The following is a 19,738-nucleotide window of genomic DNA, read 5'->3' as shown; positions in this document are numbered from 1 at the left end:
CTAAAAAGACATTGTGTGTATTTATATCTAGTTCTCCCTGTATGTATATGGTATGGGTTGCTTTGCTGGTCAGAGTGGAATGACCATTTGGCCTTTTTCTGCCAACAATACTATGTTACTATGTTTTTTATCTATTTGGTATTCACTCTAAAACGGTGAACATTTTTTGAAAAATACAATTTCTTCAAATTTCTGTAAAACATTTACATTTCCCAATCCATGCCAAAAACTTTCGACTGGGAGCTGTAACCCTGGCTCCAACCCCTATCTCCTCTATGGTGACTTTGCTGCTACCTTTTCATCAGATGTGATTTTTCTCTCCTGTCGTTTAATAGAAAAGTCAAAGGGAAATTCATCTCTGTTAGGTAGTTTTAGCATCTTCTCGTAAGAGCCTCTATTTCATCCCTCTCTCTTCCCCTCAGATTGTGTGTTAGCCCTGTGACAGGTGCTTTCATGCTCCACGCAAACCCTAGAGTGCTGCTGCTCTTGTCGCCTGTTCGGGACATAGGTTGATGTTTGAGGGGATGAAAGAGGTCAGGCGGCGGCGGCAGCAGCAATGTTGTCGATGTATACAGATGATGTCAGCCGGGCTTTGCCACTCTACCAGGAAGGAAGGGGGTAGGGGGCGGGAAGCCATAGGAGTAACAGGCACAGAGCGAAGGGCGCGAGCGGTGCACGACCAGCACGCGCCTCCCGTCCCCGGCCATAGTTCTCGCTGCGGGAGGGGGAGGAGAAGGAGGTGGAGAAGAGGGCGGAGCTTGCGCCGGCCGCCACCGGAGTGATTTGTTGTTGTCGGGTGGAGGAGTCGGACTCGGACTCGCAGCCTCGCGTCGCTTCTGCAGGAGCCGCAGCGGACAGAGCCATGGCGAGCCCCTGCATCGTGGTAAGAGGCGTCGCGGCGGCTGTTGGAGGTACCTCCTTCGTGCAGGGGGGGCCTCTAGTTCCCTCGGTGTGCACCGGAGGCCGGGAAGCTGCCTACGTGCGGAGCGCACATGGCCTGCCTGTCGCCGGCTCCGGGGTGGTAGTGGCGCTGGTTGGGGGCTCGGGAGGACGGTGGCCTGACCCTGGGACACGAGCTCTACTGGCACTTGCCCGCCTCCCTTAGGATGAGGGGGGGCTCCGTTGGCGGCGCTGTTGATAGTAAAAAAAAAAGAAAAAAAAAGGCTCACAGGGGAACAGGACGAGGTCCACCCACTGAGGGACAGTGCGCGCCATCGCAATGCTAGCGGGAGATATTTTTTTTTGGCGCCCATTGCAAAAAAAAAAAAAAATAATCCCCAAACCATGGTCGCACATAAAATGAAGAGCAGCCCTTGATTTTCAGTAAAGAGTACAAAACCACTTTGCGTTTCTTTTGCGCCCTTCACCTTTCGACTGGAAAAGCCAGTGCACTCCTTTTTATATCCTGTAATTTTACTTTTCTGTTATCTCTATTATATAAATATTTCCATTATTCCTTTTATTTGAATCACTTTTACATATTGCTTAAATATTCTGCCTTTCCATCCACATCAAAGTGGCATACAAATGATCTAATCGCTTCCCACATACTTTGTCATGCTAATAAAGTTTCCTGGTTAAAAGCCTGGCCGTCTGGAGGGAAGCACGTCAACTTGCTTCTCATTTCAAAATGAGAGGGTGATGATAAAGTAAAAGTGTATGATTGCTTGCTATCTAAAAAGATTAGACTCCTGTAGTAATTTCTTAGCCAGAATATAAATTATTGTTATTATAAACGTGGGCCTGGAGAAGCCAGTTTATTGGTCAGATAAAGGTGAATGTGTTGGAGTGCTACCTTCTGGTTGGCAGAGTCGTTTCGGATCCCCTCCTCGTGAACAAGTCACCTTGACTGTTCACATATCTTCAGAAGTTCTTTGGAGAAGGGGCCTCGTGATGTGGCTTATCCAAGACAGTGTTTGGTAGTTGTAACTGTTCCTTTGTGCTTCCAGCTTATTCATGACCAGCCTCCCTTGAGCGACCATGCTATGAGCTTTCATTCACAACTACCTGTGGATGTTTCTCCTTTTTATTTTTATATCCTCTCTCACCTCTGTTTAGTTATTTAAAAAATGTATTGTTGTCCACTTGCTTCCAATAAGCATGTGTTGATAATTTTCTAACTCATAACAAAGAAAGTTGCCTTTCCCCTGCATTGCTGGTATGCAAATTGAGTTCCGCTTCTTTCCCTCACCAGCTCGGCCCCCAGGGTTGCCAGATGCCAAACATTTTTAGAGCCCAATCAGTCACCAAATCTAGCTCAAAAGTAGCCCAAAACTCTGAAGTTGCAAAAATAATTTTTATTATGCATGATTGTACACATAATCCTGCATTGCGTGCACGCAAGTTTACAACATTAACAATCTGAATAAACAAGTTAAAAAAGATTGATAGGAAAGTATAAAAGTCAATCAATATGAGCCTTCCACCCACCAGCTCTTAAAAAATTACATTGGCTAGTGGCCCCTCCACCCTAGAACCCCCCCCCCCCTCCAATTCCTTAAAACCATCATTGGTGTTCACTTTGAGGGAACAAGCAGAGCTGAGCTACTGATCTACTTCTGCCCAAATCTCACCCTTGTCCTGCTTGGGGGGGGGGGGGGGTGGCAGTTTTTGCAGATAGCCTTACTTGGCCTTATAGTTTGATCTCATGCGGGGGAGGGGGGCTCTCAGCAGATTCTTCTATCTCTTTTGCTGCTTTCTAGGGGACCCCAGCAACAACTGCGGTCCACAGCTCAGGGGCCAATTCCAAAATGTAATACAGTGAAGGGTCACCATGCAAAGGCAGTAGAGTCCTAGATAACCCCCCCTGCCAAAAAAAGCCTTCCTGAGCTGTTTACTCTTTTCCTTTTTGTAAAAAAAACAAAACAAAATCTTTGTTATACCTTTTCTCAATAGGAGCTGTCAGACTGGACACCCTTGCCTCTTTTCTCGCTCACGCATCTTGCAGGAACTTGAAGCTTGTAAGGGATTGTCTTTTTTTTTGTAACAGATTATACATGTGTAAATACACATATATAAATTCTTATTTTTTGCAATAGTGTGGCTAAAGGAAGGAGAATAAGGGAAAAATACCCCAGAAGGCCCAACCTTGCTCTCACCCGTTTCTCACCAGATTCGTGCCAGTGTCGACACTGTACCGTCACCGCCTGTGTCTCGTGCAGTAGCTTGTAACACATTAGGGGAAAGGCAAGCACTTCCTGCTTTAAGGCCTTATGCCCCGCCCACTCTGCTCCCTTTCCAAAAGATGCACAAGTTAAAAAAAAAAAAAAAAAGTAGCCCAAAATTCCGCAGCCAAAAAAATGAAAACATTTCCTACACACGCTTGGAAAAAATAGCCCAGCTGGGCATGAAAACTGCCCATCTGGCAACACTGTCTGCCCCTCTGACTATGGAAATTGAGCTCCACTCCTTTCTCTCACTGTACTCTCCAGCTATGCCCCTCTCTTTCTATATTGTCCAATCCACTGTTTACTACCACATGAAAACTAAGCTCCCTCCTCAGACTAGCTGAACTCTTCAGCTCTGCCCCTCTCTCCCTCTGAATTGTCCAGGCCCCTATCTGCTATCACACAGTATACCAGAACTCAGCCTGCACTCTCTACTACCAAACATTAGAATTACGCTCTTCCTACACTTCATAGTATTCCCCTGTCCTTGGATGGGCTTTTACAACTAGTATATAATAATAATATTTATGATAGTCCCTCACCTGGGGACAGGCACCAGGGCACCCTTCATGAACCCTTTAATCAATTGCTCCTAAATCTGGCCTCTAGATATTGTTTTTGCACGATGACAGAGACTTGCTCATCAGCAGTTCAGCCCTAGCTGACCTTGGGAGTGAAAGACATGATGGTCACGCACAGCGCTGAGCTGTCATCCACCTAGAAAAGCATACATTTAAATATTTCTAATGCAGACTTCTGCTTTCTCTGATAAAACAATATGAAAAGTGTGAAACACATAGCTGTATCCTAAAACTGAATAGGTCTTATGCATAGGATTTGAAAACTGTGCTTGCCTGCGGTTAGTGTATTTTTTTTTTTTTTGGTGAAGAGGCAGTGGCATTTTCAACCACTGTTCAGGGGACCCAGCAGGATAGAGAGAGAGTGGGAAAAAGGGGGGGGGGGGGGGAGACGTGTGTACTAATATGTACTGCCACTCCCCCAAAAACTCTCTCCCTCCCTAAATTTTTGTGGGTGATAGCGGAAGTACATGGTGAGTGCTAGAAAGTCCTGGAGGAATTTTTCAAACCCTGTTAATATTCTGTAAATTGATTTTGAATTTATTAAACACTTAATATTCTGCACTTTGACTGGAAAACATTACAAGGCATTAGAACCAAACCCCCTGTGTTCCCTCATTTAAAGGGGATATCTTTCAAGCAGACCCAACTGCAGGCTTATTTCAGCTGTGTGTTTGGAATTGTTTGGTTTCTTTTTTTCAGAAGTGTCTCTATATGCAATTAGGATTTTTGTATTTTAACAAAGATTTTTGTATTGTTACTTTTATTTTTAGATTGTAGCAAGTTTTTATTTTTTATTATAATGTTTTATTGTGCTCCACCCAGATTTTTGGATTGAGCAGATTATTTAAAAAAAATCATGCTATTTTATTTATATATTTCAGGTGGATCCTAAAGCAGATCTTTCTGTTTTGGGATTTTCTGCATTGTGGTGGTGGTAGTTTGCCTGTCAAAGCGCCTGTCTCCCCGGTCGTTGGTGGGCTGTTCTTATAGACCTTGCTATGGCCCGAAAATCAGGTCTTGTTGTGTAAGATGAGCCTCACTCTGGGGCCGATACAATAAAGTGTGCCCAGCTTAGCGCACAGGTTTACCCTCTGTTGGAAGCACGTTTTGGACGTGCTAGAATAACACCCGATGCAATAAGGGGATTAGTGCATCCAAAATGCGCACCCAAAAAATGCCTAGCTAATAGCACTCATCACATGTAAATTCCATATAGATGAGGCTATTAGCCATTACCTTGCGCTGCAGAAAATCGTCGGTTGCCCAATGCACCCTTTTTAACCCAACAAATTTAACGCTAGCTCTGGGGTGGCGTTAAATCATATGCAAGTCAAGGGCACATGAAAAAACAAAGAATACTGCTCTCTGTGGTTCCTCTTAATTTGTATCCTTGCAATACTTAAGATCTACTGCTTATGGTGATTAAAATTTAAGGAAAAATGGTAGGGCTCGATTAAAAAAAATGTTTCTGGTGGCACAATCTACATGCTACATGCCAATTTCGCCGCATGTATATTGTGCATGTAAATTATCTTCGTTTTTCTTATGGGCGCACAGTCAAGTCTCCTGGGTGCCCAATGCATTTGAGCGCTAAGGACGCACAATTTTCCCTAGCTTGTCCTTTTTAACGCGACAGCTCATTTAAGTATAACTTCAGACCCCCATGACAGGAGGAAAATGAGCACGCATGATATTGCATCGGTCCCTCTGACTTTCACTGAATTTTCTCTCATGGATTTCAAAATTGTAGGGCTTATTTCTTTTTTTCCTGTCTAAAATTCATCCTCATGCAGCTACTAGGTGACTTCCCCTTGATTGTCTTGTTGACACACATTGCCCCTATTGGAGTTAGCAATATGTTCCTAACCTTGACATAAAGAACAATCTGCAGTATTATGGATATTGTGACTCAAAGATTTCCCTTTTCAGGCTTGCACGGCATAGTTGTGCATCTTAACGTCTTTGTGCTGGAAGTCTATGGGGCAGGCTACAAAACAGAAAGGGACTCTTAACGAAGGACGGATTCTCAGCACATTATGCGATCACCCAGCGAACAGTCCTCATTAATAAATCCCCATGTTAAGCAAAGTGAGACACTGTTACAGTCAGTTGGTTGAGCAAGGGCAAAAGGAAATTTGTATCCCATTTTTAGTTATGATTTACACATTTATTTTAAATCCTCTTGTAGGAGAGATCATGAAAGTAAAGTTTTGGTTTTTTTTGGGGGGGGGGGGGGTTTAGTAATGTTTCGTGCATCCAATCAGGCCAATGCAATACTGTGCGCTGGCTGCAACGCATGGCTTGACACCCGTGTTCATAACCCCTGATGCAAAATGGGAGTTAGCGCGTCCAACCGAGTGCGTAGCTAATAGAGCTCATCGCATGTAAATTCATGTTGATGAGGCTATTAGCTATTTCCCTCCAATGCAAAAAAAAGAAAAAAACATGTACGACTGCACATTTTTACCCTCAAAAATTAACGCCTGTCCCGGAGCAGGCTTTAATTCTTGAGGAGCCCAAAAAGTAGTTCCTCTGATTTAATTTCATGGCGATTATAAAGTTAGAGGAAGCGAAAAAGGAGAACCCTAAAAAAAAAAAAAGCGTGCCGGCAGTCAGGTTAGGAAAAGGGATGCTCAATTTTACAGGCGTCAGATTTCCTAACCTGCGCACAGGCACCTCTCCTGGATTCCCGATGCCGAGGAGGCGCTAGGGACGCAAAAGTTTCCTTAGTGCCTCCTTTTTACCGCGGGAGCTGATTTAAAATATTAAATCGGGCGCCCTGGAGAAGTGGATCGGCGCGCATTAAGAGGGCGGACGCTCAATCATGAGCGCCCGTTTATTGCGCGCCAGTATTGCATTGGCCTGGAAAGAGAGGCAAAATACTGTTCTTGCTTTTGTAGCTTAAAGTTGTGAATCCTGTTCTTGTATTACTGCTGTAAACCTCAGTCCACAAGCAAACGGTAGAGGGGGGGAGGCTGTCTACATGAAATCTTCCATTTGTACTGGCATCCTTTTTCTAGGCGGGATGGTGAGTACCACTTAGAAAAACAGATTTGTGAAACAAAAAGATGGAATGATTAAAAAAAAAAAAAAAAAAATAGGTCAAGAGCTCACAAGCACCATTTATATGATATTTGTTATATAGATTATTTGCCTATAAATCACATTTCTTTTGCACCGCAGGCAATTCAAGGCTAAGTGCTGTTTGTAGTTATTTGTCAGTAGAACGTCTTTGTTATTACAATAGACAAAGTAGGCATGATGGAAGAGGCTGCATAGGGGAATGAACTGTGTGCCTCTTAAAAGGAAAACTAACCACTTGCTTTTGGTTTGCACAAACAATAGTGAAGGTAGTTTGATTTGAAACTTGGTCTCCAGAAATTACAGCAGTGCACTGTAAGAAAAAGAATTCAGTTGTGTGACTTTTGTGACTTTACCAAATGCCAGAAACAGCATACACATCGTATAGGAAGAGAATGTGCCTCGACTCTGGGGAGAGCTGGTTTGGCAGCCTGAAGCAGCACCACCTATAGGAGACTGATTAAAAAAACTTGATGCCAGAAAATCTGCTGCTGTAGTAAAGGAGAAAATATACAAAAATAGCATTGTAAACAGAGATGTCTGGTGAAAAGCAACTTTTGTATGCTACAGCATCACAAGAACAGGATCAATTTCTTATCCAATCAGAATTTAAGTGGGAGTTTGAAGTATTTTGCAAGTGAATTGAACTGAGATACAGAGTAGGGCTAGTGATTGTTCTTTTATATCCTGCAATCTGATTTTCCACACTTTTCAATGTTAATAAAATCTCCTTTCCTTTTTTACTATAATGCTATTTGTCTGTGTTTGCTATTGAGTATAAGAATTCTTAATGTGCTCTGTAACTGCATGCACTGATTTTATATGCAATACTTGCTGTAGCTACATGAATTTTATGTTATCACTTACTGTTCTATTCTCTGCTCTAGCCTCTCCTCCCCATCCCTGAGAGACCCTTTACATGTGTCTGGCCCTAAACACACAGCTGAGAGGTGGAGTTATTTTTTTCCCCTCCCGCTATAGGGGAGAGGTTTATAGCTAGACTTTTATTAGGAACCAGGAAATTTGATCACATTACACTGTTGGTGATCTCGCTGCATTGGCTGCCTATGCAATCCCAAATCTATTAAAGTATTAATGTTAATATTCAGAATCATTCATTCTAGTAATACTGGTATGATCAGCGTGACATTACAACTATACACACCTCAGTGAACACTAAAATCACAATATATCCACTATACGGAGTACACATCTGACTCAAGTAAGAGATCGTGTGTTTTCCATAGCAGGTCCAAAGCTTTGGAATTTTCTACCTGAGATGTTGTGTGATACCAGATAGAAAGAGATTTAAATGCGAGCTAAAAAAATGGCTATTCAGAAATGCATATAACCTAACTTAAAAACATCAGAGTGTAAAGAGCTACAATAACAAGATAGACGAGATATTAATTGAAGCATGAGGAATAAAACAATGAGAGAACGTAAAAATATTAAAACAATGTGCAGACTATTATGTGATATTTGTTATATTATTTTCCTGTATTACTTGCCTTAAGTCTTAGATCTTTAGTAAGCAATTTATTTTGTATTGGAACAATTCATTTCATTTGGGAGATGTTAATCCCTGCCTATGAATACTACTTATGTAAACTGTCAAGAGTTGTCTATTAATAGCTATGAATGTTATCCTGTAAACCGTTGTGATCATTACATGGAATGACTGTATATAAAATGTTTAAATATAAGGAGAGACAGAAGATTATCAAGTACTAAGAGATGCACTCAGACTAGGAAAATGAGACAGAAAGATATGGAAATAGTCCCAGTTGTATTGGGTGTCACTGGCTTGATTAGAAAGAGCTTGCAAGTTCTATCTTGATATGTTGCCTGTACATATTATAACCCTATGAGCTCCAGAAGGAAGCTCTCCTTTTCACAATGCAAGTATTATTGTTGTGGCATTGAGATTGGGTTGATTATTATACTGCAGTAGGGACTGGTGTTTGTAAATTGGAACAATCAGTTTATGAATTGCACTCCAATTTGAGTTGAGCTGATGAAATGGGAAATCAAATCAAAATAAATTTGAGAGATTGAGAGTGTACCTAACATAGTAAGTGATGGCAAATAAAAGACACAAGTGGTCCATCTATTCTACCCATTTTTGCCTAGGGTATGAACTGCCATTCTGCGGAGCCTACCCCTTTTCTTCATTTCCACCTTTTAACTATTAGATGTCCTTATCCCATGCCCTTTTGAATTCCTTTACCATTCTTGTCTTCACTATCTCTCCTGGGAGGGCATTCCATGCATCCATCACCCTTTCCTTGAAGAAATATTTCCTGATGTTGTTCTTTACCCCCTTAGAGCTTCCTATTATGTCCCTTCGTTCTACTGCTTTATTTTCATTGGAAAAGGTTTGATTCGTATGCATCATTAATGCCTTTCAGGTACTTAAGTCTGTATCTTATCTCCCTTATTCCTCCTCTTCTTCAAGGCATACATATTTAGGTCCTTCACTCTCATCTCATAAGTCTTCCAGTACATCATTTTCGTTTCCTTTCTCTGGTCTGCTTCCATCCTGCCTATCCTTTTCGAGATGCGGTCTCCAGAAATGAACACAGTACTCCAAGTGAGGCCTCACCAAGAACCTGTATTAGGGGTATTATCACCTCTTTCCTGCTGATCATGTCTCTTTCTGTGCAGTCCAGCATCCTTCTAGTTTTAGCCACTACCTTGTCACACTGCTTCGCTGCATTCAGGTCATCAAACACTGTCATCCTGGGATCTCACTCCCAATCTGTGCATATCAATATTTCACTCCCCATCACAATAGCGATCCTTTGCGTTTCTGCACCTAGGGTGCATGGACTGCATTTCTTGGCATAGAATCCCTGCTGCCAAACGTTTGACTACTCCTTGAACTTTCTTGGGTCACTCTTCATTCTCTCTACTCCAGGTATGTCCACTCTGTTACACATCTTAGTATCATCCACAAAGAGACAGATTTTCCTTCTAACAGTTCTGCTATGTTGCTCACAAAGGTATTGAACAGAACTGGCCCTGGAACCGATCCTTGAGGCATTCTTATCTTTCTCTCCTCTGAGAGAGTGCCATTTACCACCACTTGCTGTCTCATCTGTCAGTCAATCAGATTTTTTTTTTTTAAATTTACTTTTTAAATTAAGCTTTTCACATCATACTTAACAGCAATGGTGACTGGTAAAGTATCATTATCAAAGAAATAACATAAGAAAATAACAATAATACAAAATTACAGAAGATAATCATACACAAGCCCACATCCAGGAGGATACTTTAGGAAAAGTCTACCAATAGTATACAAAAAGTTTTACTGTGCCGGGACAAACAACCATGCCACAATCATTACACAGGATTTCTTTTATCATTAATAAACCTTTCAAGATCTGCTGGGTCAAGAAAAATAAACTTGTTATTCTGAAATGAAATAACTCATTTGCAAGGAAATTTCAATTAAAAAAAAGTGCTTCTAAATCTAATACACCAGGTTTCAAGGATAGAAACTGTTTTCTTCTCATTTGAGTTTCTTTCGAAACATCCGGAAATATCTGTACCTTCTGGCCACAAAAATTTAACTGCTTATATTTAGAGTATTGGCGAAAGAATACATTTTTATCTGATTTTAATACAAATGTGACCACAAAGGTGGCCCTAGTTTGTATTTCTTCAGATTGCAAAAAGGAGGAATTTCCTAGCGTGTAGCAGATGGATTCAGGACCAATGGGTATAGTGTACTCCTGCTAGCAGTTGGAGACGGATCGGATTTCAATCTGACGTCAACCCTAGTAAATATACCCCCTGCAGGAAGTGCAGCTCTTCAGTATTTTCCATCTCCATAGCAGTTAGGGACTATCTGCACACTCTCACAGTGTTAGAAAACCAAATTTTAAAGAAGAAACCTACCTGAAGATGAGCCCCGCTCTCCTGCGGTGATACCCTCGGGTCCCTCCCCCTGTTGAGATTCCCGAGGTGATTTCCGTGGTCCCTCGGAGGTAAGCCTCGGTCCGGCGGCCGAATCGCGGCGAGGACCTAGCCCCTGATCCTCGGGCGCGGCTGAGAGGCAGCAGGTGCACCCTCGAGCGTGGCGGTGAAGGTATTTGCCCTCCCCCCCCACAGCCAGAGACCTTCCGGGACGAAACCGGGAAGCACCGAAGACAAGGTAAGGTAGAAATCTTACCATCCTTTTCTTATTACGTAGGCATATAGTAAGAATTTGAAATAAAAAATAATTTCTCATTTGTGAATTGCAAATTCTCAGTTACATATTTCTTAACTCAATTCCTGAAAGGAATAAAGTTACTGGGAAATTCAAAAGTCGTAAATTATTAGATCTTAAACAATTTTCCAAAGCTTCATATTTTTGATGGGTAATTAACTTATCTTTAATTGAGGCAACATATGTTTGCTGTAAGCTGGCTATAGCCCCAGATTGCAGTTTAACTTCGTTTTCCAATTTTAAAGATCTCCTCTCAAGCTCTAAACATTTAAGGGATGCTTTTTCTGTAGATAAAGATAACTGCTTTACAGAATTTGTTAAAACACTATCTATCCTGTAATTACTCTCCAAATGTCCTTAAGTGACACTTCTAACGGTTCTCCTTGCACTTCCACCAAGGGATCCTCTTTTGCACAATCAAAATTCACAGGCTGTGGAATAAGTTGGGGGGTATCTTCTGATGAAGGCTCAGTATTTGGGTTCCGTTGCTCCCCAGCTGGAAGAACTTCATGATTGGCATAAGGCAATACACCTTGAAAACCTGAGGTATCATTATAACCCGTCCCACTTGAAATGTTATGAACATCACTCAGTCCAAGTATAGAAACACCTGTCGTTGCCTGTGGCATGGGTAGTGGAGAACGTGCTTCCGGGGATAATGAAATCCCTGCTAACTCAATTCTCAGTTCCTGCAGTGTTGAATTAGCTCTTACCATCGGACCTGAAACATAGAAATGATGGCAGAAAAAGACCAATCGGCCCATCCAGTCTGCCCAGCAAGCTTCCACACTTATTTTCCCATACTTATCTGTTTCACCGTCCACCAAGTTTAGGGCCCTTTTTGGTAACTGTTCGATTCAAATTTCCTGCCACCCCCCCCCGCCATTGATGCAGAGAGTAATGTTGGAGTTGCATCAAAGGTGAGCATAAGGCTTATTGGTTACGGGTAGTAACCGCCGCATCAAGCAAGTTACCCCGATGCTTGTTTATCCAGACTGCACAGATCCATGCCTTGTTGGATGTTGTCTGAATGTAAATCCTCTTTTCCACATTTCTCCCTGCCATAGAAGCAGAAAGCAACACTGTATATGCATTCAAAGTGAAGTATTAGGCTTAATTGATTTAGAGTAGTAACCGCTGCAGTAAGCAAGCTACCCCCACGCTTATTTATTTACCCAGACTGTGTAGTTCAGTCCTTGTTGGTTTTGTCTGAATGCAAATCCTCTTTTCCACATTTCCCCTTGCCGTTGAAGCAGAGAGCAATGTTGGAGTTGCATTAACCGTGTAAAGGCTTATTGAGTAAGGGTAGTAATCACCAGGTAGTAGCTTCCATTCCAGCAAGCCACTCCCATGGCTTTTCTCTTCATTCCCATCTTCTAGCCTTTATGGATCCACAGTGTTTATCCAATGCCCCTTTAAAATCCTTCACAATTTTAGTCTTCACCACTTCCTCCGGAAGGGCATTCCAGGCATCCACCACCCTCTCCATGAAGAAATACTTCCTGATATTGGTTCTGAGTCTTCCTCCCTGGAGTTTCAAATCGTGACCCTAGTTCTACTGATTTTTTTTCCAACAGAAAAAGTTTGTTGTTTACCATGGATCATTAAAACCTTTCAAGTATATGAAAGTCAGTATCATATCACCCTGCTCCTCCTCTCCTCCAGGGTATACATATTTATGTTCTTCCGTCTCTCCTCGTAAGTCATTTTATGAAGACCATCCATCTTTTTGGTCGCCCTTCTCTGGACCGCCTCCATCCTGTCTCTGTCCCTTTGGAGATATGGTCTCCAGAACTGAAGTTGGAGTTGAAGTTGCTGCAGCTGACACTATCTTCCCCTTCCTTTTCTTCCCCATGTTAACACTGGGGAGAAAAAATTCAGAAGGGGCGTGCCCCTTTGGTGTGTGGCGGCGGCACGCCTGCTTTTCAGGTCCTCGGAGTCCTCTGAGGCAAGGTGTCTCTCAAAGTGCCCACGTTGGAATCGGAAACCTCCTCGTTTCGGCACAGGTACTCTCGGGTTTCCCTAACCAGATTTTGTTTTACACACACCTATCATGGTGTATGTAAAACAAATAACACATCACATAAATGAGTCAATATTTATTATCAAATTTTTGCATACAAAATATTTTACATACAAAACTATACAATATCAACAAATTACATCACACACAACACACTCACACTCATTCATACAATAAAACCTTATCTTCACCATTAACACTTCATTTGTATATAATAAAATATACAAACAAATATTGACTCTCATTTATGTAATGTATTATTGGATAACATATGGGAATTGAATGTAATTCCCCCCATACTTTTTCACCTTATTAGGTTTCTGTATGTAAAACAAACTCATCTGAGACATTATCCTGAGTGAGGCCCTCATTTGCCATATTTAAAGGTCTAGCTTTATCTACAATCATTAAACCACTCTATAAGACAGCAGTATTATTTTTAATAAAGTTGGTTACATTGTGTTCATTTGAAAACACATTTTGGTAACATTTTTTGCAAATGGGGAAATTAATATGCTACTTGTGCAATATTATTTTACATGATATGATCTTGCATTTCTTTTGGGAGAGATGGACTGAATGATATAACAAAATGTATAGTAATCACCTTGCACAAAAAGTAGTGAATTAAGCAGTTCAATGGTTTTGTGGTTGTCTGGTCTCTAGCAGGCAACAGATTACTGGGTTACTCCCATCTTGGGGCCTGAGATAAGTTTCTATTGGTTGTTACAGGAAACAACTTTTACTCCTGAAGGAATTCTGCGCACAAAAACTTAAAATTCTGCAAACTTTATATTGGTCAAAATAACACAATTTACATGACAATCTTTAAGCAATTACATTTTAAATTAATACAGAAAATAGTTATTACTTAGAGGCAGAATTTTAAATATTTTGAGCAGAATTTCCCTAGAAATTCACTGTAAGAGTGTCCCTTCCACTCGCTCTTCCTACTCCCCTGGCCACTTTGCCCTCTCAGGCCCCAACTCTTCCACCTGCCAGTATCTCTCCCCTCCAGCTATAGGCTCAACCCCTTCCACTCTATCGCCAGTCCCAGAGTTTGACCCCATTCTCAGTATTGCCCTTCACACAGGCTCCCTCTGTCCCTCCCTCTCTCACACACATGCTCCCTCTCTCTAGTACACATACAGGCTCCCTCACACTCGCGCACACACACATTCCCTCATACAGGGCCCTCTCTCTTGCATACACACCCACACAAGCTCCCTTTCTCTCTCACACATACATCCTCACACAGGCTACCTATGTCTCTTCTCACGCAGCCCTTCACACAAGCTCTCTCACACACAGGCTAGTACCCTCACATACACACAATCCCTTTTTCATACACACCAGCTCCCAATCTCTCACACACATACACATTCCTTCACAATCTCATATAGGCTCCCTCTCTCTGGCACCCAAGCATCCCCCCCCCCCCACCTCCCATGCTCTTTCACCCCCTCCTGCTCATTCCACTGCTGTTTCTCACACCCCCTCCCTGCTCTCTCAACCTCCCCTCTCACCTCCTCCCTTTTCGCACACATTCACTCTCACCGGGATCTTCATCTTCAACTGGAGCGGAGCAAACTCCGTTCGCAGCACATGGGGGCTTTCATTTTTGCCACGAATGGCGCATGTCCCGTGGCAACGGGGGCCTTCATCTTCGCTGCCAGCGTAGCGCATCTTGTGCACTCCGTTTGCGGCATGCTAGGGTCTCTGCCATTTTCTGCGCAGAATTTCCAAACTCTGCGAAGAAAATGGCAATTTTGCGCACGTGGGGAATTCTGCGCAAATTCTGCACTCCGCAGTAGTGCAGAATTCCCCCAGGACTAAACTTTTAAGTGTAGGGGAGAGGTGTCTCTCTTTTTTTTTTTTTCTCAGATCATTTTCTGCCACTGACTTTTTTTCCCCTCAGTTAAGGAGCTGTGAAACAAAACTGGTAGATGAAAAGTGCATTTTTCTATCTCCCTCAACATGACCTTTCAGTTTGTCACCATGCACAGTCTCCATAACTTCACTTTTCCTGATGTGTAGAACACTCAATTGCAATCTTTTGTGGCAGTAACTTCAATGCTTCTTCTATGCTTGGACTTGGTCTTTTATTAAGTCACAGTAAGGACAATGCTTGGGGGTAGCCTTTGCTATGAATGTCACTATGCAGCACTCCTAATCTTGGATAGCTCTTGGAGTAAGCTGGAAATTGAACTCTGGTCTTCCTGTTTGATATTGCTCAGTGCAGGCAGTCAATTTCCCTGTCATTGTGTTCTATCTGACTGTGCAGGCTGCTTTCATTCTTTCTTTTTTTATTATTTATAATTTAAAGCATTCAGAAAAAAACAAATCTACACATAAATGAGGAAAGAAATTCTATATTGTACTCAGCATATCAATTAAGAATGTATTTTCTATTATAGTTATACACTTCCTTATCAAACCCAGTGGTGTGCCCAAAGTGGCTTGCAATAAATTAAAAATACATTTTATAAAAAAATAAAGTACATAATGCAAAATCAGTACATAATCCAAAAAGGTCTTTATTCCTTCACTTCATTTGTTAGTCTTCCAACAAAGTAGTGGTTCCAGGAAATATTAATATTCCCTAATCAAAGGGATAAAAAAAGACCTCATAAATAACAAATGATAATTATCAAACTGCAAAAATAGAACACAAATACCACATAACTCCAATCTCATGTTCAGAAAGTATATACCACAGAAATACCCAGATAAATTAGCTCTCAATACTCAGTATGAAGACGATAAGGTATCACACTGTAAAGAACCGATGTTTGTGTTTTTAAAAAATCTCTGATCAGCGTCATAAAATACATATAACTTCTGATTGAAAATAATTTTGCAAGATAAAATTTGGCACCATTGATGAGCACCTCCTATCTAAACTTCAAACATTCCTATCTGTCTGCATATTTGGATTCCTTTGGCCACATCTGGATATATTCTTCTGTGATCCAAAAATGCTTGAAATATGCTGAAAAATTAATTAAAATAGTTGTGGTTTAGCTCTAAAACAAAGGAAACCAATAATGTAACCTTGCCTAGAGATGATAGCATGAGCTCTGTAGATACTTCAAGATTTAAAGAATCAGCAATACTTTCCAGTACATATTTACTAGAAATGATCTCTGTGGATTCCTCCCTCTAGTGAGTTTAGCAGGAAGATAATACACTTCAAGCTAAGGTGGCAAAGAAATCTAAGGTATTATATGTCTTTTAAATAACATTAAAAAGATCTTGCCCAGGGAATGTGCCTCCTTAGAAAAGTTTCCTGAAAGTGTTTTCAGTATTTTTCAGTGTTCTCAATTTTACATCTGAGAGAGATTATATTTTACCAAAGTTGCAGAGCTGCTGTAGGGAAGAAACTTTGGTGCATGTTTTCGTTAGTGTGTGTGATGCTGTAGAATTCACCACCTACTTTGAGTCCACCACCACAGCAGCCTCAAGCCATAGAAGGTCCAGTGTGACCTCCTTAGAAATCTCTCAGCAGTAACCTACAACTTGCTATTAGAAACAGACTCCATGTCCAGGGTAGTGTGCCAGGGAGCTTCCTACTCTTTGCCAATCTTGTTGAAACCAGAGACACTATAACATCAGAGTTGAATCGCTGGCAGAAACATTCTGTATTTATTTATTTATTGAGTTTTATATACTGTCGTTTGGTTTCGCCAACACAACGGTTTACAAAGTTTTGATGTTTAACAGAGTGTTCAAAAATTCATACATTTGTTAACATATTTATCTTATTTGTTATAAACATATCTTGGTTGTAAATTGTACAAGTTAAATTATGTGATTTGGATTGGATCTGCATGTTTATATGGGTCGATAGAGAGGGAAGATGTATCAAAGAGTCATAGGGTGTTTTGGTAGACTTTGGTGAACATCCAAGCTTTTAGTTCTTTTTTGAAGGTTTTTAAATTTTGTTGTGTTCTCAGTTCGGTTGGGAGGGAGTTCCATAGTTTGGGACTTCCTAGGGATATGGCTGTCTTCCGAGTTGAGGTAAGTTTGTGACGAGCAGATGGAATTTTTAATAAGCCTTTGTTAGCTGAGCGGAGATTTCGGTTTGGTGAGTATAGCTTTATGGATGCACTTAGCCAGTTTGTTTTTCATATATTATTTTGTGTATTATGGATAGTATTTTATAGCCTATCCTGTATTTTATTGGGAGCCAGTGTAGTGATACGAGAGTCGGAGTAATATGATCGTATTTTTTCATTCCTGTGAGTTTTCTGGCGGCTGTATTTTGAAGGATTTGGAGCGGTCTGATGGTGGTGAGAGGTAAGTTGAAAAGCAGGGAGTTGCAGTAATCCAGGTTGGAGAAGATGAGTAGTTGGAGAACTGTTCTGAAGTCGTTGGGGGAGAGGAAAGGCTTTAGGTATCGTAGGGTTAGGCGTTTGTGATATCCGTCTTTGATTTTTGTGGAGATGTGGTTCTTGAAAGATAGTTCCTTGTCGATTTTATTATTCCTAAGTTATGGGCATGTAGGTGCACAACAGCTGAACCCTGATCTACTCTTCTGGCCATGGCCATTTCAAGCACTACTCCCACTAGAGCCAAGGAGGCTGAAACCAAAATGCCAATGGAAGACGCCTGTGGGCGCCCCATTTGCTCTTGCCACCATTAGCGGTATAAAAACAATGCTGAGTGATCCTGGCTCTGGCAAATCCGATCTGTGAATCTTCTAAAGCTATGGAAAGTCAGGGCTGGGAGGCTGGCTCAAGTCGAGGCACACACAAAATGTTGGACTGTTTCCAGCTGAGATAAGTGTGTGTTCTCGGAGGGAAACGCACAAATTTTCCCTCTGGGGGGGAGAATACTTGCCAGGTACTTGTGACTTGGATTGATCCCTACTGGAAACAGGATGCCGGGCTTGATGGACCCTTGGTCTGACCCAGTATGGCAAATTCTTATGTTCCTAAGAGGGGGAAAAAAGATTAACGGGAACATTTCTTCTCTTAGAGGCAGAAATACAAAACAAATGTCTGTCTAGCTTGCAGCCATTTTGAAACGTGTTAATCTGATTCGGTTAACTTGTTTGGAAATATGAAGTCTTCATATTTGATTGCAGACTATTTTCAAAAAGTACTTATTGAAGATGAAAGAAGGTTTTTCTGTACTGGTATATTTGTCAGCAGCTTATTTTTTAGTACAGAATATAGAGCCATATGATCTAGAGTGTGTTCTTTCAGATTAATGTTGTGCAAGCCATTAGGTTGGAAATATTTATGTAGTTGCTGCCTTCCTTGTGGGGAATTAGTTCCCTATTTTAGTTTGTAGGTTTGCATGCCTTCTGGCTCTTAGTAGATGTATTATTTTTCTGAGTAACTTGAAAGAGAATGAACCAAGTCATAAAATGGGCAGTACACCATTAAATGATGGAAAAAAAAATCTCTTGAAACATCTTTTGTCAAGAATGCAATGAGATCATTTGGATGGTGTGTACTGGGGGGGATAGGTGATTAATGATATTAGGATCTAGTGGTATAAAATAAAGTGTATATTGCTGAATTCTGACTTGTTTGGTTGCTGCTTTACAGACCAGATGAATTCTTTATCTGTATATAGGATTATACTGATCTTACTGTCCATGAGCACTTTGACTAGTCTTCCATGACTGTTAAAATGTGAAAGACAGTAATGAAAGTTTCTAGGCCCCCCAGACTTTGCGCACAGAGTATAAGTGTTTGTTAAATATCTACTTCAAATTGAAAAGTTATCCTAATTACTAACTTGTGGATTTAAATTTTGCAAATTCGTAATTTAATAGAATGCAAAGTGTTCCTTTCAGGCAGGCAGCATGAATTTAGTAATACTGCACCTATCTCAAATTAGATGCTATATTGGCAACACAACCATAAAACCAGCCAGACATGTATCCAGTTCTAGCTGGCTTGCTACCACCACACCAACGTCAGTCTAACCTCTGTTACTGCCTCCACTTGTTGCACCAGCAGCAGCTCTGTTTGTTTTTTTTGCCAGAACCTTCACCTCTTCTTGCTCCTCTAGTTTCAGTTCTTACTTATTTATTTTATTTATACGTTTTTGTATACTGTCATTCAGTAACTTCCATCATAATGGTTTACAACGAAGTTTTCTACATCTTTTAAGAGGAGGCTGTGAAATATGCTTGAAATAGCAGTTTCAAAAGGCGTCTGCATCACTGCTGAGAGCACAGTCTGGTGATCTTGGCAGTAAGAAGGAGGGTTCCATTGGAAAAGCTTCATTTCTGTTTAAAAAAAAAAAAAATACCATGTGTGGAGGCACTGCTTTTGGTGGGAGCTAGGATGTTCTTTGCTGTGCGCTGCTGCTGCTGCTTTGCTTTTAAAGCTTCACTAATGAATATTTGTGTAGTTGTAACAGCCTTACTGCTGTGAAGGCCTGCTATTCAGTTGCATATGTGAGTTATAAGCACTTCTCACTTCTATTGCCTTTATTTGCTTTTGTATATATGTTGTAAAGTCAATTACCTTGACAGATTCTTTTGAAGGTGATCTTTACAAGTGGTGCTTTTTGATTGCTTATACACTGTGGTTCTAATGCATTTTGCTTTTTGATATGTGCATTTTACTATTCAAATGATTAGGCAATGAATCAAATTTAATCTTCTGACTGATTCTTTAATACAAATGCAGTTTTGCAGATGTGC

At 41.1% G+C, this 19,738-nt stretch overlaps 1 protein-coding gene across 1 annotated transcript in view; it reads left to right on the top strand.

The window, feature by feature from the left end:
* Window positions 1-675: 675 nt before the first annotated feature.
* HPRT1 (hypoxanthine phosphoribosyltransferase 1) overlaps window positions 676-19,738 on the top strand; it is a 112,297-nt gene continuing 93,234 nt past the window's right edge. The window contains exon 1 of the mRNA XM_029606660.1: window positions 676-883. Coding sequence (XP_029462520.1) covers window positions 863-883 — 21 coding nt within the window. The 5' untranslated portion in view covers window positions 676-862. The remainder of the gene's footprint in view (window positions 884-19,738) is intronic.

Source organism: Rhinatrema bivittatum, chromosome 6, assembly GCF_901001135.1.
Source record: "Rhinatrema bivittatum chromosome 6, aRhiBiv1.1, whole genome shotgun sequence".
NCBI classification, from domain to species: domain Eukaryota; kingdom Metazoa; phylum Chordata; class Amphibia; order Gymnophiona; family Rhinatrematidae; genus Rhinatrema; species Rhinatrema bivittatum.
The sequence above is the reverse complement of the archived record's forward strand: the minus strand, read 5'-3'. Positions and strand labels throughout refer to the sequence as shown.